The sequence below is a fragment of the Trachurus trachurus genome, assembly GCF_905171665.1.
Source record: "Trachurus trachurus genome assembly, chromosome: 14".
Lineage (NCBI taxonomy): Eukaryota > Metazoa > Chordata > Actinopteri > Carangiformes > Carangidae > Trachurus > Trachurus trachurus.
In genome coordinates, this window is record NC_139903.1 from 23,347,028 (window position 1) to 23,363,368 (window position 16,341).

The window sequence follows — 16,341 nt, forward strand, 5'->3', positions numbered from 1 at the left end:
TCACCTTTGTATGCATAAACTGTCATTTCCTCAAAAACCGTTTTTAGTGCTGGATTTCTAAGGATTTTCTTTACACCATCACCTCCTCTTGTCAGTACTTGAAATATCACAATCTCATCAGATGACCTCTGTCTAGGAGAAGGAACAGAGCCCCCATCAATTGGTTTCCCCTTGTTACCAGCTTTAACATACTTGACAGTTAAAGGTTCCCCTTTAATTAAGCTGCATGGCCAGTGTGAGCTGATGGCTCTCCCTTCTCTAACAAACACAAGCTCTTTGCCCTTATTCCTAATCGCAAATTTTCTCAATCGTGAACTTCTTGTCATCAGGTCTTTAGCAGTTGCTGCTTTGTTGCAGCTAACAGATGTTTTTTCTTTTCTTTCTCCCCACACAAAAGCACAGGAATGGGTTGCGTGTTGAACCATTTCCTAGAAATAAAAAGATTAAATAACATTTAAATCACTAACAGTAAATTAACTTTAAATCCATGGTAGTAATACCAAATTTGTCATGGTCATCTCAAAAATACAACTAAAAAATATTAAAGAACTTGAATAAGTCACAAGAGAAAGTTTGTACCTCCACAGTAACGTTATTGTCCAAATGTCTGTCATTTTCTTCTTGCATCTGAGGCTCCATTCTTACAGTAAGGTTATCAGCCGTATTTCATCAGCGCTGAAATACAGTGATTCTGTTTCTCGCCTGTGTGAAAAGCAAAACAAATGTCGTAGCTTTGAAAGTGGCTTAAAAAGTATGTAATAAGATTTTACTTTGGCAAAACAATACACAGACAATCATAGGCCAATTGTCAACATTCCAATAACTAATGAGACTCACAAACACTGCGAATCCGAGGCCTATGATGAAACTGTAGATCCACTCGTCGTCCACTATGAAGAACACCAAGAGTCCCCCGGCTGACAGCGAATTACCTAACGTCTCTGGAATTACTCAAACACAACACTCGACCCAATTACCCTATCTTAATGAGGAAATGTGCCGTTTGTGGCGCTACAGTAACTTTTTCCAATCGTTTCACTCGCACCAAAGAACGAGCTGCTCGCACTTAGTGTTACCAGAGACATATTGGAGACGGACGGGCTTTGGTCTGGTGTTACCAGAACGTCTCTGGTGTTACTCAGAAGTCCCTCTCTCATTCTCCCTCACTTTTTCTCCATATGCCTCAGCCAATCACTGCAGGCGTATGCATTAAAGGGATAGTTTAGCTTTTTTGAAGTGGGGTTGTATACAAATGCCCTTAAAGGAAGTGTATGTAAGAAATCTAAGCAAATAGTCGTAAAATCATCCTAATACTACTACTCACAGAGACTCAGGAATAATGTTGATATTATGGCAAGCCATTTTAACATTTAAAAGCCAGACTGGATATGTGTTGCAGATTCAGTTTTGCCTAGTCAAAAAGAACATTTCAGATATCCACAATATTCTTCCTATGATATATAATATGACGTTGTCGATATCTCAAACTGGAATTAGGAATAGTCATAATTCAGTTACAGATATCTGTAATTCACATAGTGGATATCTGCAACTGAATTGTAGATAGGCCTATCTGTAATGACAAACCCCATACACATGGCAAAAGTGATGTCATTTGTCCTGGGAAGAACGTAGTTGTCTGAAATAACAATTGTGGATAGAAGAATGTAGTTGTGGATATCTGAAATATTGACCATAGATGACGTTCGGAAACTTGTGAATGATGTATTATATTAGGGCCACCCCGATCCAAAACTTCCGGGTACGCCCCTGTAACTGTAACGTCTTCCCGTGACGTGTTTAAAGTGACAGGAGCAGGTTCGGCTTCTTGCTGCATGGCCACTCTGCTGCTGTTTCACTGCACTTCACCTACTCTATATCTCCACACCAAACTGCTACAGACAACCATCGTGGATAAACATGTCCGGGACGGAGGTAAGGTTAACTGTTGAGCTTTAGAAACCCTGAGCACCGCAAAACGTGTCGACGACGTCGTTGTTGTTGTTGTTTTAGCGGCCAGCTGGACGCTAACAAAGCAAACTGTCAAACTAAATCCTCCCCTCCATAGATATCTATGCCTCCCCTCCACTGTGAGCAGGCTAACAGGACGGCGAGCTACATTACAGCAGTATTACTGTGTTTATATGTTTATTGTCGTAGTGTACGCAATGTTTTTCCCCCCTCTGTCTCACGAACAGGCGGGTAAACTTTGGGGGGGTCGCTTCGTGGGAGACACCGACCCCATCATGGAGAAGTTTAATGCATCCATCGCCTATGACCAGAGGATGTGGGATGCTGACATCAGAGGGAGCAAGGCTTACGTGAAAGCTCTGGAGAGAGCAAATCTGGTCACCACGGATGAGATGAACCAGATTTTACACGGGATGGATCAGGTTAACTCTTATCTCAACCACACACACACACACACACACACACACACACACAATGGAAACAACAGCCTGATAAAGTTAATCAAACAACCACATCATTGGTCCATCATAGGTGTTTATAATTCCAGCTCTATGGCCCCTGCAAAGCCAGATACTCCTGGATATGTGTGTGTTGTGTGTGTGTTACTGTCTGCCCTTCAGCACAGATTCAGGTTAATAGATGACAGCTGAAAATGTGCTATTGCGCCGGATTCCTCTGTACTCTGCTGAGAGCCTGGTGAACAATAGTATCATCATGTGACAGGTGTCAGCTGCAAAACAGCTTCAGTGAGTCTTTCACCCACACAGACAGGTCCGTTTTTAGGGTGCCCTCTCTAACCTGATGCTTTGCTTTGTGCAATGCACGTGTTGTTAGGTGATCAATACAACTGAAAGAACGACGTAGAGTAGATAATGTGACACAAAGATGAACACATTCCAGATTGATGAATCACACTGTATTATACATATTTTTTAATGGTAATGTACTTTTTATGTTTTCAGATTTCCGAGGAGTGGTCTAAAGGTGCTTTTGTCATCAAAGCTGGAGATGAGGACATTCATACTGCCAATGAGCGCAGGTTAAAGGTGCGGTTCAACTTGTTTGTCCGTCATAACTCTATATAAGAGAGTGTTGTTGTAAAGCAAAGTCAGATACCTGCCTGTCTGATGTTTTAGTGATGCTGCTGCTGATGTCAGCAATAGGCTTTGTGAATACAACATAATCACCAGTGAGAACGATGGCTGAAACTATGAGCATGTACTGTCTGTTTCACGAAAGTCTGTCCTATTGAAAACACATTAACAAGCTACACTGTCACATTGCACCCCTGCACTTGTTGACATGTACAACTGTACTGTACTCTAATTTAGTAAAGGTAATGTAGTCCTAAATTACTGTACTGTCAAATACTGCACTGTAATTTAGTACTGTGGAGATATACACCGTCCTGCTTGCGTAAATACAACATAATATATATTATTCCAGTGATTAAAATAGTTTGCAACAAATACACTGCTTACGTTGTCTAAGAATTGGCTTTGGTCTTTTCATGAGAATTGTTTATAATGAAGAAAAAAAAGTATGATACCAGTCTTATCCTTTTACCTTTTTTTTTTTAACTCATTGATAATTTTTTTGGTGTTAAGCTCAGTGTTTTAACCTTGAGGTGTTGGTGATGAGAGATGTCTTTGTCCTTCCGTTTCCTGTTTTCCCAGGAGCTGATCGGTGCACCTGCTGGGAAGCTTCACACCGGCAGGAGCAGAAACGATCAGGTTTGTCAGATCAAGCTCAAAACTGTATTTACTGGATATTTATTTGGTCTTGTGGCCTGTGCATTGTTGGCTACAGTATGTGTGTTTTTGTCGAGCAGGTGGTGACTGACATGAGGCTGTGGCTGCGAGATGCCATCTCAACGCTCACAGAAAATGCCCTGCAGCTGATATCGAGCATGGTGGAGCGGGCAGCAGCGTAAGCTAAATACACACAAACGGCACAAACGACCTCACACACCTGCTTGTAACTGTGTTATCAAAGTTACCCTGTTGTCTCTACCTCAGGGAAATCGACGTCCTATTCCCTGGTTACACACACATGCAAAGAGCTCAGCCAATAAGATGGAGCCACTGGATTCTAAGGTGACCTTTAAAATTAAATACACAGCACAGTGCACGTCTCCCAGCTTTCACATTAGAGGATGTGTTTTCATATGAGTCTCTCTCTTCTCCTTCCTCACGCTCGCTGGTTGAACCACTCCTCAGTCATGCGGTTGCTCTGAGCAGAGATGTGGAACGGCTTCAGGAGATCAAGAGAAGGGTTAATGTTTTACCTCTGGGCAGGTACGCTGCTACACACACGAACTTACTGACACCGGCTGTCACACACAGACATGACAGAATAATCTGAATAAGAATAATCTGTGTCATTTTCAGTGGTGCCATCGCTGGGACACCACTCAACATCGACAGGGAGCTGCTACGGAAAGGTCAGGCCACTGCTAAGAAATAACCAGCATGTTACCATGTCTCTATGTTTCTGAGAACATAGTTATGAGTTATGATTGTCTTTCTTGTCAATATGTGAAAGTGAGTACGGTAACTAATTTATTTTCACTGAAAATGTTTTTTATGATGTGATTTTGGTCACATCCAAACAAACATGTTCTTTACACTTAGAGAATATGACTTAGCTGCTGTATGTGTGTAGCGTCACAATGCTTGTGTTTCTAACAATTTATAACATGGTTGTGATCCATTTACCTTCATCAACAATGGCCCTACAATTTGGATATCAGCCTCATCAATTATATTTAGATTAGTTGTGCAGCCCGAGCTTTACTTGATATTTTATACCACACCAACGTTTTAATGAATAACAAAGGTGATGGGTCAGTGCAACGTCTACAGCTTGTTTCTGTTGCTCCCAAAAGGGGCAATTCAAAAATAATTGTTACAGGATTAAAACCCAAAACTTCTCAATTTCTCCTCCTTTGGATCTGCAGAGTTGGCGTTTGATGGCATCAGTCTCAACAGTCTGGATGCCACAGGCCAAAGAGACTTTGTTGGTATGTAAACCACACGTCAGCCAGCAATACATGCAGTGAACCAATCTTCGAATGAAATCCCTTCCTTTGTGTTGACTTGTGTTGACTTGTGTTTTCTTGTGTGTGTCTCTTCAGTGGAGTTCTTGTTCTGGGCTTCATTGTGTGTGACCCACCTCAGTAAGATGGCCGAGGACTTGATGCTGTACAGCACAAAAGAGTTCTCCTTCATCACACTGTCTGATGCCTACAGGTCAGTCAGTGCCTTATCACATGTTGCTAAAATACAATAATAATATATAATAATATTAATATACTGTAATAATAATATAATAATAATTGCACAAAGCTGCATACGTGCATTACAGCAACTGTTTAATGGTGAATGACGCTTAAAATGTCTGATGACAATGATTTATTAAACCTGTTCATTTTCTGTATTGCTGAAACATGTGTTTAACTTCCTCCCCTCTATATTTCCCATGTTTCATCTCACCACTACGTGTGTGCAGCACAGGAAGTAGTCTGATGCCCCAGAAGAAGAACTCTGACAGTCTGGAGCTGATCAGGAGCAAAGCAGGTCGAGTCTTTGGCAGAGTAAGACTGAAGACAGACTTCTGTGAAATGACATGCTTCTGTGCTTATTGAAGAGACCTCATTACCAGATAATACTGATAATGTTAAAACATTAACTTTTTTTGCTCAAAGGTTTTCTCTTTTTACTTATTAGAAGATGACAGATACTGTATGTCTGATGTGACTTTCTGACCTCTGACACCATTCTCTCTGTATTTCAGTGTGCAGGCTTCATGATGACTCTGAAGGGCCTGCCCAGCACCTACAACAAAGACCTGCAGGTACGAAGTTGTGTGTTTTTTGTGTGTGCTTTCACTCCACTCATTCATTTCCTTTCTAGATATTTTCTCAAACTTTTTATTTATTTATTTATTTTTAAATCATGTTATCTTTATGTTTGACACTTTTCCTCAGGAGGATAAAGAGGCCATGTTCGACTGCTACGACACTGTTCATGCTGTGCTGCAGGTGACAACTGGAGTCATGTCAACTCTCCAGGTCAGAGATTTTAGTCCGTTCTGAACTAAACTAAAAACACACAGCTTGCTCTCATTGATATCATGAGGTTGTTGATTTTCCTGCCAAAGCCATAGGGATATTGTTTTCACATTGTCTGCATATACGTCACATTCCCATGGACACGATATTTCAAAAACACCTTGACCGAATTTCTTCTGATTTGGCCAAAACATTCACATAGGACCTGAGGATGAATTGATTTAGTTTTGGTTGTCAAGGTCACAGTGACTTCACAAAAAGCTGTTTAGTCTTTCTGAATTAAATATGTCTGTAAAACCATGAATGAATTTCTTACATTTGTGACAAAGGTTTATCTTCAAAGGTCAAGGTCAAGGTCATGTTACCTCATTAAACACAATAATAATGTTTTATATGACAGGAAGCTACTCAACTGCACGATAGTAAATCTTGTTACCTTATAAGAGGTTGTGTGTGCTTTTGTTTCAGATCAACCAGAGTGTGATGGAAGCAGCTCTCAGTCCTGACATGTTGGCTACTGATCTGGCCTATTATCTTGTGAGAAAGGGGGTGAGTTGTCCCTACTGTGTGTCTATATAGATACTTAATATATACTATATATAATGTATATTCTCTGTAATTTTTAATAGATTTTAGACTCAAGACAAAGGAAGTATTGTTTCTAATGTCTTTTGTCTCCATCACCCACATCAACCGAGTGAATATAAAAAAGATGATGGTTGAAAACAACGTACAATATAGCTGCAATCAAGATAATAATTGCAAACATTTTTTTCCTTTTCAAAATGTGTTTTTGTCTGCTGAGTCACTGTTTACGCCTGCTGTTCTGTTACAGATGCCGTTCAGAGAGGCCCATGGTGTCTCTGGTCAGGCTGTGTTTGCAGCTGAATCCAAAAAAATTGCCCTAAATCAACTTACTGTGGAAGACCTGAGTGCTGTTAGGTGATTGTCTCTTTTTTTTTCCACACACACACAAACACACACAATTACATCATCATATTCCTCATCATAGTATAACTTTTCCCTAAGTCGCTCCCTCTGTCATTGTCTGTTATTTAGCCCTCTGTTTGGAAGCGACGTGTCCTCGGTGTGGGACTACAGGAGCAGCGTGGAGCAGTACAGCGCCCCTGGAGGCACAGCCAAGAGTAGCGTCGCTGCACAGGTGGAACACCTGAGGGACTGGCTCAAGAGACAGGCACAGTGACCTCAACCCACTGTCACCTTAGCACAATTTGAATCAGGTTTACTGCCACAAGTAGGGGTAGAGTAAGTATCAGATATAAGACTTAGGTCAAAGTGGCAGATTGATGACCATGTTGCCTTTCAGTCACTATTCTCTGTTCTTTGTACTGACATATACAACATGTTACATGGACAATGTTACATCTGTTACAAAAGAGAGAATAGAGGCCAAAAATAAATAAATGGTTCTCACATAGTGTCATTACAGTCTGATCTATTATGGCTTCATCAGGGATCCAATGTTGTCTAGACCCACAGACATAGGAAGGTGCTGTTGAATAGCACACTACCAGCCCAACTTAACAGCTATGGCATTAAATATGTGCAGTGTTTTTGTTGTGTAACATACACCATGCATATTGTACTAAAACAAAAAAGGCAAGAAAGACAAATTTATTTCTATAAACAATTTCATAGAGCAGTGCAAGCCATGTTCTGGGAGATATTATACAGAAATCTTCTGCAAGAAACAAAGGATCAAACAGTTGCTGATTTGCTGACATGAAATCAATGATTGGTGTTATTATCCCTGATAAGATCAGTAATGTAGCATTTAGATAAGTTTATTAGGTTGTACTGTCCATTTATTGGTTTTTACAGTAAATGTCTCCCCAGTTTAAATTTCATGATTATATACAAAGCAATGCATGAAGCACTCAAAGAGGAGGGTTTTTTTTCTGGCAGAGCATCACAGGTATTTATGTACATTTAGAACATAAATCATACAGCACATTTACGAAATGTTGCATCCCATAATCCTACTTAGATGAAAAAAGAAGTCATCTGAACAACATCATTGGAAACAATATATATATATATATATATATAGAGAGAGAGGAAATAGCAGAATAGCAGTTAATATGTAAGCACATACCCTTAGCTTATGGAGCCATTAAAAAGGGGGGAAAATCGATTTAAACCTCCTAATTCTACATTTTATTCATCACACCTCTGTTTTATTTCCAAGAAGATTAAAGTATGTAAAATATTGACCCCTAAAGATACTAAAATAAGGCTGAAATGAGGCTGTTGAGGTAAAGCTCCTTAGGCCTTCCTGTACCTGCTGCAGGATGTTAGCACGCTAGAGCAGAGCTGAGCTCAGCAGACAGCTGATTAATAATAATAATGATTATTTGAAGAGGCAATCCACACGCAACAACGATATTCGCAAATTACAAGCATTACAGAGCTATTTCACCCCTAACCTTGGATATGAATCTCCTGGTTTGGTAGAAGTGTTACTAGAAAGTGAATAGTTCTTAGCAGCCCTCACAGAGTCAGCTTACTTCATGATTGTGGAAAATAACAGCATTAAAAGCAGCAATCACTTCAACAACTTCTCGTACTGTCACAGCAATTACAATGAATTTAGCAGGTCATAGTTTTTGTGCACATGGTCATTAATAGCTGGTTGTTTCACTAGCACACATAAAACATTGAGTCAGTGTATCAGAGCCAATGTACCAAGCACAGCTGAGAAAACACAGAACCACAAGTGGATCACACTTGTCCGAGCTGCACCGGCCGTGGAGCGGTACACAACTCTGCCATCCAGAGGCTGTGTAGGTCTGAAAATGTCAGTCATGGGTTGTCCAGTCCAGAACCGACACTGCTTAACTATGGCATCCAGCTGGAGAGGGGAAAAACAAATGTTTTATACAGGAAGAGCAAGACATAAGGTCAAAAATGAACGTGTTTTCAGTCACACAGTTATACTTTGCTGCTCAAACAAAAGAAAAATAATGTTTCTGTCGTTAAAACAAAGTTCTTAAAAAATGAATTCATTAAAAGAAGCTCTTCTTAATTTAGTCTATTCATAAACATATATGTATACAACCTCTCTTTACAACACATTTATGTGCTCAAAATCACATAACTGAACACATAATCTTTGAAAAGCTCAGTCATGTTTACAAATGAAACCTGAGGACACCTTTAGGATTTACAGATTTACTCATTTCCATATGTTAGGTGCTAATTCCACACTGCTTATGCTGTTTAAGCATACAAAGTGTACAAACACATCAACACATCTCTCCTCTTCATATGAGTAGAAACTCTTTGTGAAGCTCCATCCACAAATTAGTAAATTTGTCTTATTAATATTCAAATAGCTGTCTTGTTTATTGGACATTGTCTCATAACCTGCTTAGATACTCGCTCACCTGTCGGCTGCTGATGGCTAATCTCCTGTGAAACACTGTCCAGGCGACTGCCTGCTCACATCCTGGGGTTGTCATGGAGCCCACATAGCGGTAGTAACTGTGGAGGTCCTTTGCAGATGGGATGATGTCACTGAGTCGAAAGTCTGGGATCACTGTGCTGCTGCCTTAACACAGGAAGAAGAGAGGTAGAGTGTGGGGGAGTGAGGTTAGGATTTGGTTCCAAACCAAATGTACAGTAGCCTATGTTTCTCAAGCTCATACCATTGGTCTGTACTCGTCCCAAAGCGGCTATCACTGGGTCCAGATGGGGAGGATCATCTGTTGATTCCTGTTAGGACATGGCAACACAATCTATTTTAAATCATGTTTTTTGATAAAAATGCAGAGTTTAGTTTGAATGTTTTTACCTCAAACAGGAAGGCGAGCAGAGCTATACCGGCCATATCATGTTCTGCCTCCGCCAGAGAACCATATGGTTCCTTAATGTGGACAATGTGCAGCTGCAGAGAGAAAGAGGAGGAGAGGGTTACAGTGTACTGCAAAAACAAAAACATGAACTGTCATAAATGTTACTACAACAGGGTTTTCTGTTTTGCTAAGGTCAGGTTAGCCAGAAGTGGTAACATAGGGATTTTAGACATGTAGCAGGCAAATAGTGGCATGTAGGCCAGTACAGAAATCTACAGTATATTTGTTCTGAAGAAAACAGAAATTTTCATTTTAATAGTTTTGACGAACCTCCACCAAATTATACTTTTTTTGCCTTCTAGGCATGCAAACCTCAGCTACTGTGCCTCCTGTTGCACCAAATAAATGATGAAAGAGATGAATAACACAAATAAAAAATAGTTTCAATCAATAATAATTTCAATGACACATGTGCCCTTGAATCTGTTTAATGCCACTGCTTTAGTCCCAGACTGAGAAGTGGTTTGTTAACAACTAAACTTTCATTCAAACATTATTGAAGCAAGCCAGTGGTTTGCATCATTCATGTCTACACCATCGTACAACACAGAGCACACATTTCCAGATATGAATTTTTGAGTTTTCAAGCAGGTGTAAATCTACATTCACAATTAGAATAATCATATTGAAGATGAACCGTTTGACTGAATGTCCACCATGATTGTAAACGGCTGCTCCTTTAATGACCTGTGCACAAGAAAACTGTCCCCTGAGTGAGTCTAATTTCTGACCTCTGTGTGTGATATAACACTTATTCCCAAAGCAACAAATTCTACTGTGAGCTGTCTCCTGCATTATGTACCTCCATGGGGAATCTCTCTCCGTCGATGGTGTGCTCTGACCCTGGTCTACCACTCCCTCCCCAGTGGAAGTGAAACTGGGCGGCTCTGTAGTGACCAGGCAGAGCTCCTCCAGTCAGCCGGACAGACGGTGGTAGAATAAAGTGAGCTGCGAGGAAGAGAGACTTTCATTTAACACAAATATCAAAGTTGAGGTGTGTTTCCACTGCAGGAACCTTTCCTGGTGAACAGTTCCTCTACTTGTGTTTCCACCAGAGGAAACAGGGTCTGGGGAGGCAGGTTTACCACCAAGAAAGTGTTAGACATAACTTCCTGAAGCTTCAGAAAGTACTGGTATCACCATTGCTACACTGATGTTTTCCACAGCATTATTATATACCCAACATCTTCAAAAACCCACAGCTAGAAATATGTTTTTAGTACAAATGGGTTTAAAGGCAAAGTACAAACTTGTAAAATTAAGAAACAAAATATGTTGAACAACAGGTAAAAAGATTTCTCAAAAAGAAGACAATCGTTTTGTCTGGATAAAGCAAGATTGTTGTTACCAGAGTGTCCTTTGTTTTCCACTGTAACGTTGATAATGTCGTTGTGACTGATAAAGTTGAATGGTGGCAGGGCGCTGTTGATGTGCACTTTACTGGTGACAATGTTAATTGGCGACTGGCGTAATCCTCCACAACTGGGAAACTGAGCTGCCCAGTGGCTGGGATCTAAACAACACAAACAACAGCATTACTTCATTCATATATAGATACACAGTGTTTATGTGTCATATGATACTGCCATGTTTTTATTCTTTATAGTCTTGGGCCTTGAGTCCAACCTGTGGCCCTTTGCTGCCTGTCATCCTGTCTCTCTTCGAGACTTTCCTTTTTATCTTTTAAAATAAAAGCAGAAATGCCCCAAAGTAACTTAAAAAATCAACACTAGTCTAAAATATGTTTTGTAACTGGCCCCTGCTCCTAACAATCTTTAATGGCAATGTATAAATCACGTGAGTGTCCATAGTTACAGAAGGTAGATTGCTGCCTACTGGCACATTAGTTAAAACATGTACCTGAAACGGTTCTTTTTCAGAATCAGAATCAGAATTAGAATCAGAATCAGAATCAGAACCAGAACTGTTTTATGGGGCGGTGCGTGGCGCAGTGGTTAAAGCTACAGTCCTCAACGCAGGCGTCCCCGGTTCGAGTCCCGCGTTGGGCAGACCTTTCCTGCATGTCATTCCCCCTCTCTCTGCCTCCCCCTCTCTATCTATATACATCTATCAAATAAAGGCAAAAAGCCAAAAAATATTTAAAAAAAGCCAAGAGCAGTAAAGGTCAGTTTACAGCACGGGGAACTTGTCTTGGTGTCAGGTGCAAACATAAAAGTACCAAAAATAGAATAGAAAAAATAGAATGAATTAAAATATTCTAGTGCAAAAGATGCGCATATACTATATAAGGAAATATGCATACCGTATACGACAAATACACATATACTATATAAAATAATAGAATAAAGATATATACAAAATACTACTAAAGTTATTGTGCAAAATGTTGTAGTGCAGAGTGACTGTCCATAGGGTTAGGGTTATTTAGGGGGAACTGGGGCATTGGGGCTGACTGCAGAGGGGAAGAAACTGTTCTTGTGGCGTGAAGAGTTTAATAAAGGACACTTTTTATTGTTTTATGCTGATGATGCTTTAATATACATTAACCTGAAACAATGACAAATATTGTCTAATGACTCTCAAAGGCCTCTGTGTGTTTGACATTAAAAAAAAACAGGTCTAAAAATGACATGATGGTGCCAAATGTCAAATACCAACTGATAGCAGACTAAGCGTTTTCTGAAATACAGCCGTATTTAGGGGTTGGTTTTACAGGACTCTCTATTTGAAGGTTGTTGTTTTTTTTCAATGTCAGATTCACAGCATTTGGCAGCAGGAATATGCTGTACTTATAATATTAATATATTAGTGGTGACTGTAAGCAGAGATGATTTAGCTTCTGATTAATTTCTGGCAACTAATTAAATTATGGGTTGGGACAAGGGCCGATAACAGAACGTCCGTTAATGCCGCGTCACAAAATATATGAGCACTGATAGAAATTAGCATTAGCACATTATTATTGCACCAAGTTTAGTTTTTTTTTTTATGGGTTTTTTTAAACTGTGGTCTTACCTCTGCATGTGTCATCACAGGAGTACTGGCTCTGGTAACACCACTGAGCTGGAGAGAAAGAACAACAAAACTCAGTTCAGGAGTTCTGTGAGTCAGACCAACTGGTTTTCTGCTGTTAATAAATGAGTATTAATTGCCTTCACATTTCACGCTCTATTAGCCACAGTGTGTTTTTCTTTCAGTCAGCACTCTCACTAGCTGACCCGCTAATGTGTTTGTACTCTGCAGCTGGACTTTGAGAAGTCAGGACGGGTAAAACACTCTCTCTCTCTCTCTACTAACCCTGTCCTTCAGTTTTCTCTTTGTGACCTTATAGCAGTGAAATAAAAATTAGGACCATAAATTATCACCCATGCATGGCAAATGAATGTGCCGTGGTCACAGGACACACTCAGTGACCTCCTGACCTGCTATTAGACACAGTACGGCTGCTGGAGGTTACACAAACACTGGACTTGCATTTTCTATACAGGACCACTTAACTCGGAGGGTTAAAAAGAAACAGAGGTGTTGCTTTAGGTTAGGGTTAGGGTTAGGGTCAGAATATTTACAGATGTGTACAGACACAGTTGCAGCAACAATAGGCTAAACACACAAGCATATATGCATCATTAACTGGCTTATAGTTAAAATTAGCACACAGAGCTTTAGATGCAATGTTAGCGAGTCTCTCATTTCAGCCAGTGAAATGAAAGCCAGTGGAAACTTGTGTGCTAAATCGTGTAATAAATAAATGAACAATAAAACTCAAACCATAGCCATCACAAGCTGCGAGCTCTGAGCTTCAGCTGGTCATTAGATTGGTATTTTGCAAATTCTCCAACTACAATAAAATCTCACTTATATTGAAGAGATAATTACAGATCTATTCAGAAAGTCGGATAATGATTTCTTCTTGTCACATTTACACATCTGCATATCACAGCTGCATTTTCTAGGCAAATACCAAGTCAGTGTGTCATTTGACATAATTGTAATTGCAGAGTGAGAATACCATGAACTGAAGACTCAGAATCAAATCAAATTTATTTGAGTATACTGCGTCAAAACACTGAAGGTTTTACAGTAAATGTTAGCACAACACTACCAGCTGAGGTGCCTGTACTCTGTCCGTCATTGTTTCTCACAATAAGTCACAGTTAAATAGAAAGACCCTATACGTTGATTTATACTATTAAAATAGGGACACTATATTCAAAAGTTTCACTTAATTCAAAATGAAGCTCAAATAAAAGTCTTGTATTGAATCACAGTAGGCTCCTACATCTAAAAGGCACAATGCGCTATAGATACAGACTGATTTTTAATCTTTCAGACTAGTCAGTTGTCCGTGTTTGTGATTACACTGATTGCATCCAGTGTAAAGTGGATGTCTGGCTCAGGAAACCTTTATTCAGCTCCTTAACTGCCTCCTCACTGCTGCACCAACCGTGTCCATCCAACAGGTGCTGATGAAGTCATTTAGTCTTGTGCAGTGGTTGTGTATTGTGTTGCTGATGTGAATGAAACTCCAGTGTCTGACTCCGCGGTGGGAATGAAAGGCGCTATAGAGAACCATTTAGCTAATATAGGAGCGCAGATTAACCCCGCTGCTTCCCACAGTGCCGTTCTTTGAAAGGGGACAACAGTTCTCACCAACTGAGAACAATGCACAGGTGGAGGTTGGCTTTACTCCACCTGGCTCATACACCCGTGACAAGTCGAGCAGCAGAGGAAAGGAAAACCTAAGACATGCCACCGTAAATCCACCAGATTTACTCTGTTTTCTTTTCGTCCCTTTTCACTTCTCGATATTGTGGAGAAATACATCCCTGAATTCAGTGGTTCCCAAGTTTTTTTTTTTTTTTTTTAGCTTTTAAGTATAGTGAGGTTAACAAATAAAGCATTAATCTGAGTTTTCTGCTGCAGCTACTTGGTTGGGTTTGACAAGTCATATTAGCTAAAGCATTAATAACTTACATATTATGTGTTTCATAGCATTACTTTAAAACAGCAATATCCATTGAAAATTAGAGCTGCAGAGATTAGTAATTCAGATAACTGGCACTAAAGTGTTGATTATCTTGATAATCAAACAGAATTTGGGAGAATTTGCTTCTTTTCCTTATCTCACATTAGAGTAAATTAAGCTTTTTAATTGTTTGTTTTGTATTTGAACAAGCAAGAGGTGTGCAGTGTTACCAGAAATGTTTGGCATTCACAGATATTTTCTTATGTTTAAAAAAAGGAAATAATTGCTTTCTTTACTGAAAAATGAATCAGCAGAGACAATAATAAAAAGATTGTTTGTTGCTGCCCCTCGTCATTTATTTTCCCCTTTTTTCATTTGACTTCATTCAAAACAGTTAAAAAGTTTTTTTTATCTTTTTGTTCTAGATATGTTTTTGTTTTTTCCCCAGCAAAGGTTTACTGTTAGAGGTCATGTTCACAAAGCTGTGAATGAAGATCTGCAATATGCAATAATCAGACACTATATTTCTTCAACACTACTTAAAAAATAACGTGAATTACAAATGATTTTTTAAAATTCAAAACACAAAGTATAAGAGTACATGCTCAGAGGTGTAACCAAGCCTAATAAAACTGAACCTTGCTGTCCTTTCTTATGCAGTTTTAATTGTCTTATAACTGTAATTTTCCAAATGTGTGTGTGTGTGTTTGTGTGTGTGTGTGAGTCCTACCTGTGGACTGAGAGAGGAGAGAAAGCAGAATCAGGAGGTAGAGAGAAAAACCCATGATCAGGACCAGTACAGATACCAGGGAAGATCCTGATCAGCTGCCTTCTCATACTGACTCTGCGTAGCATTTTAGGGTGGGAGGGAAACTGTTATAGGAGTATTGCAATAGGTGTGTGTGTGTGTGTGTGTGTGTGTGTGTGTGTGTGTGTGTGTGTGTGTGTGTGTGTGTGTGTGTGTGTGTGTGTGTGTGTGTGTGTGTGTGTGTGTGTGTGTGTGTGTGTGTGTGTGTGTGTCGTATGAAGGACTAAGATCGACACCTGGTGGTAAAATCACAGCCTCCTCCTCCTCCGTCAAACTCAAACCACACTATCACAACCACACAAAACTAGTTCATGTCTGGGTTTTAAAAGGTGACAAAATTAAACAAGAACTGCATTGATGTTAAGAGGAACATGTGGAATAAAAAAGATAACACCTCTAGTTCTGTTGTATCAACAGAGGTACAGTTATTTTCCAGCCAGGGCATAAATGGCCTGTTAGACACAGGTCCAACTGAACAAACTCAATGATTCAACGACCAAAAAGACACAGAATGACCACACGATGCAAAAGGAGCCAAAAAAAGAAAAAGAAAAAGGGGGCTAAACGTATTGCTGGGGATGTCAGACGAGCTGAGTTCATAAAGGTCACTGAAGGTCATTAAAGGTCATATAAAGGTCATATAAAGTGTAGGCTATATGACGCTTCTTCTCTGGAGGAGGGTCTGGCG

General features: G+C 39.8%; 2 protein-coding genes across 2 annotated transcripts; one reads left to right on the forward strand and one right to left on the reverse strand.

Annotated features, from left to right (window-relative positions):
- The first annotated feature begins 1,799 nt into the window (after positions 1–1,799).
- On the forward strand, positions 1,800–7,503 carry asl (argininosuccinate lyase). Its single transcript, XM_083987388.1, has 16 exons — positions 1,800–1,935; positions 2,199–2,393; positions 2,934–3,017; positions 3,648–3,704; positions 3,803–3,900; positions 3,990–4,067; positions 4,191–4,268; positions 4,362–4,414; positions 4,931–4,993; positions 5,108–5,222; positions 5,482–5,566; positions 5,767–5,826; positions 5,960–6,043; positions 6,512–6,592; positions 6,879–6,985; positions 7,103–7,503. Exons 1-16 carry the CDS (start codon positions 1,921–1,923, stop codon positions 7,245–7,247), a joined length of 1,398 nt encoding a protein of 465 aa, XP_083843514.1. The 5' UTR covers positions 1,800–1,920; the 3' UTR covers positions 7,248–7,503.
- A 206-nt stretch (positions 7,504–7,709) lies between these two features.
- ca4c (carbonic anhydrase IV c) lies at positions 7,710–15,693 on the reverse strand. Its single transcript, XM_083987389.1, has 8 exons — positions 15,576–15,693; positions 12,895–12,942; positions 11,267–11,431; positions 10,721–10,866; positions 9,858–9,950; positions 9,712–9,778; positions 9,451–9,614; positions 7,710–8,915 (listed from the first exon to the last, which is right to left on the reverse strand). Exons 1-8 carry the CDS (start codon positions 15,628–15,630, stop codon positions 8,727–8,729), a joined length of 927 nt encoding a protein of 308 aa, XP_083843515.1. The 5' UTR covers positions 15,631–15,693; the 3' UTR covers positions 7,710–8,726.
- Positions 15,694–16,341: the final 648 nt, after the last annotated feature.

Bases quoted from the DNA above. Each gene is read 5' to 3' on its own strand.
- asl (XM_083987388.1), top strand. The intron at 2,394-2,933 runs GTTAACTCTTAT...TTATGTTTTCAG, and splicing joins TTTTACACGGGATGGATCAG to ATTTCCGAGGAGTGGTCTAA. The intron at 6,593-6,878 runs GTGAGTTGTCCC...GTTCTGTTACAG, and splicing joins ATTATCTTGTGAGAAAGGGG to ATGCCGTTCAGAGAGGCCCA.
- ca4c (XM_083987389.1), bottom strand. From the start codon at position 15,630: ATGGGTTTTTCTCTCTACCTCCTGATTCTGCTTTCTCTCCTCTCTCAG. The intron at 9,779-9,857 runs GTAAAAACATTC...ATGTCCTAACAG, and splicing joins TGCTCGCCTTCCTGTTTGAG to GAATCAACAGATGATCCTCC. The intron at 8,916-9,450 runs GTGAGCGAGTAT...TCCCCTCTCCAG, and splicing joins TAGCCATCAGCAGCCGACAG to CTGGATGCCATAGTTAAGCA.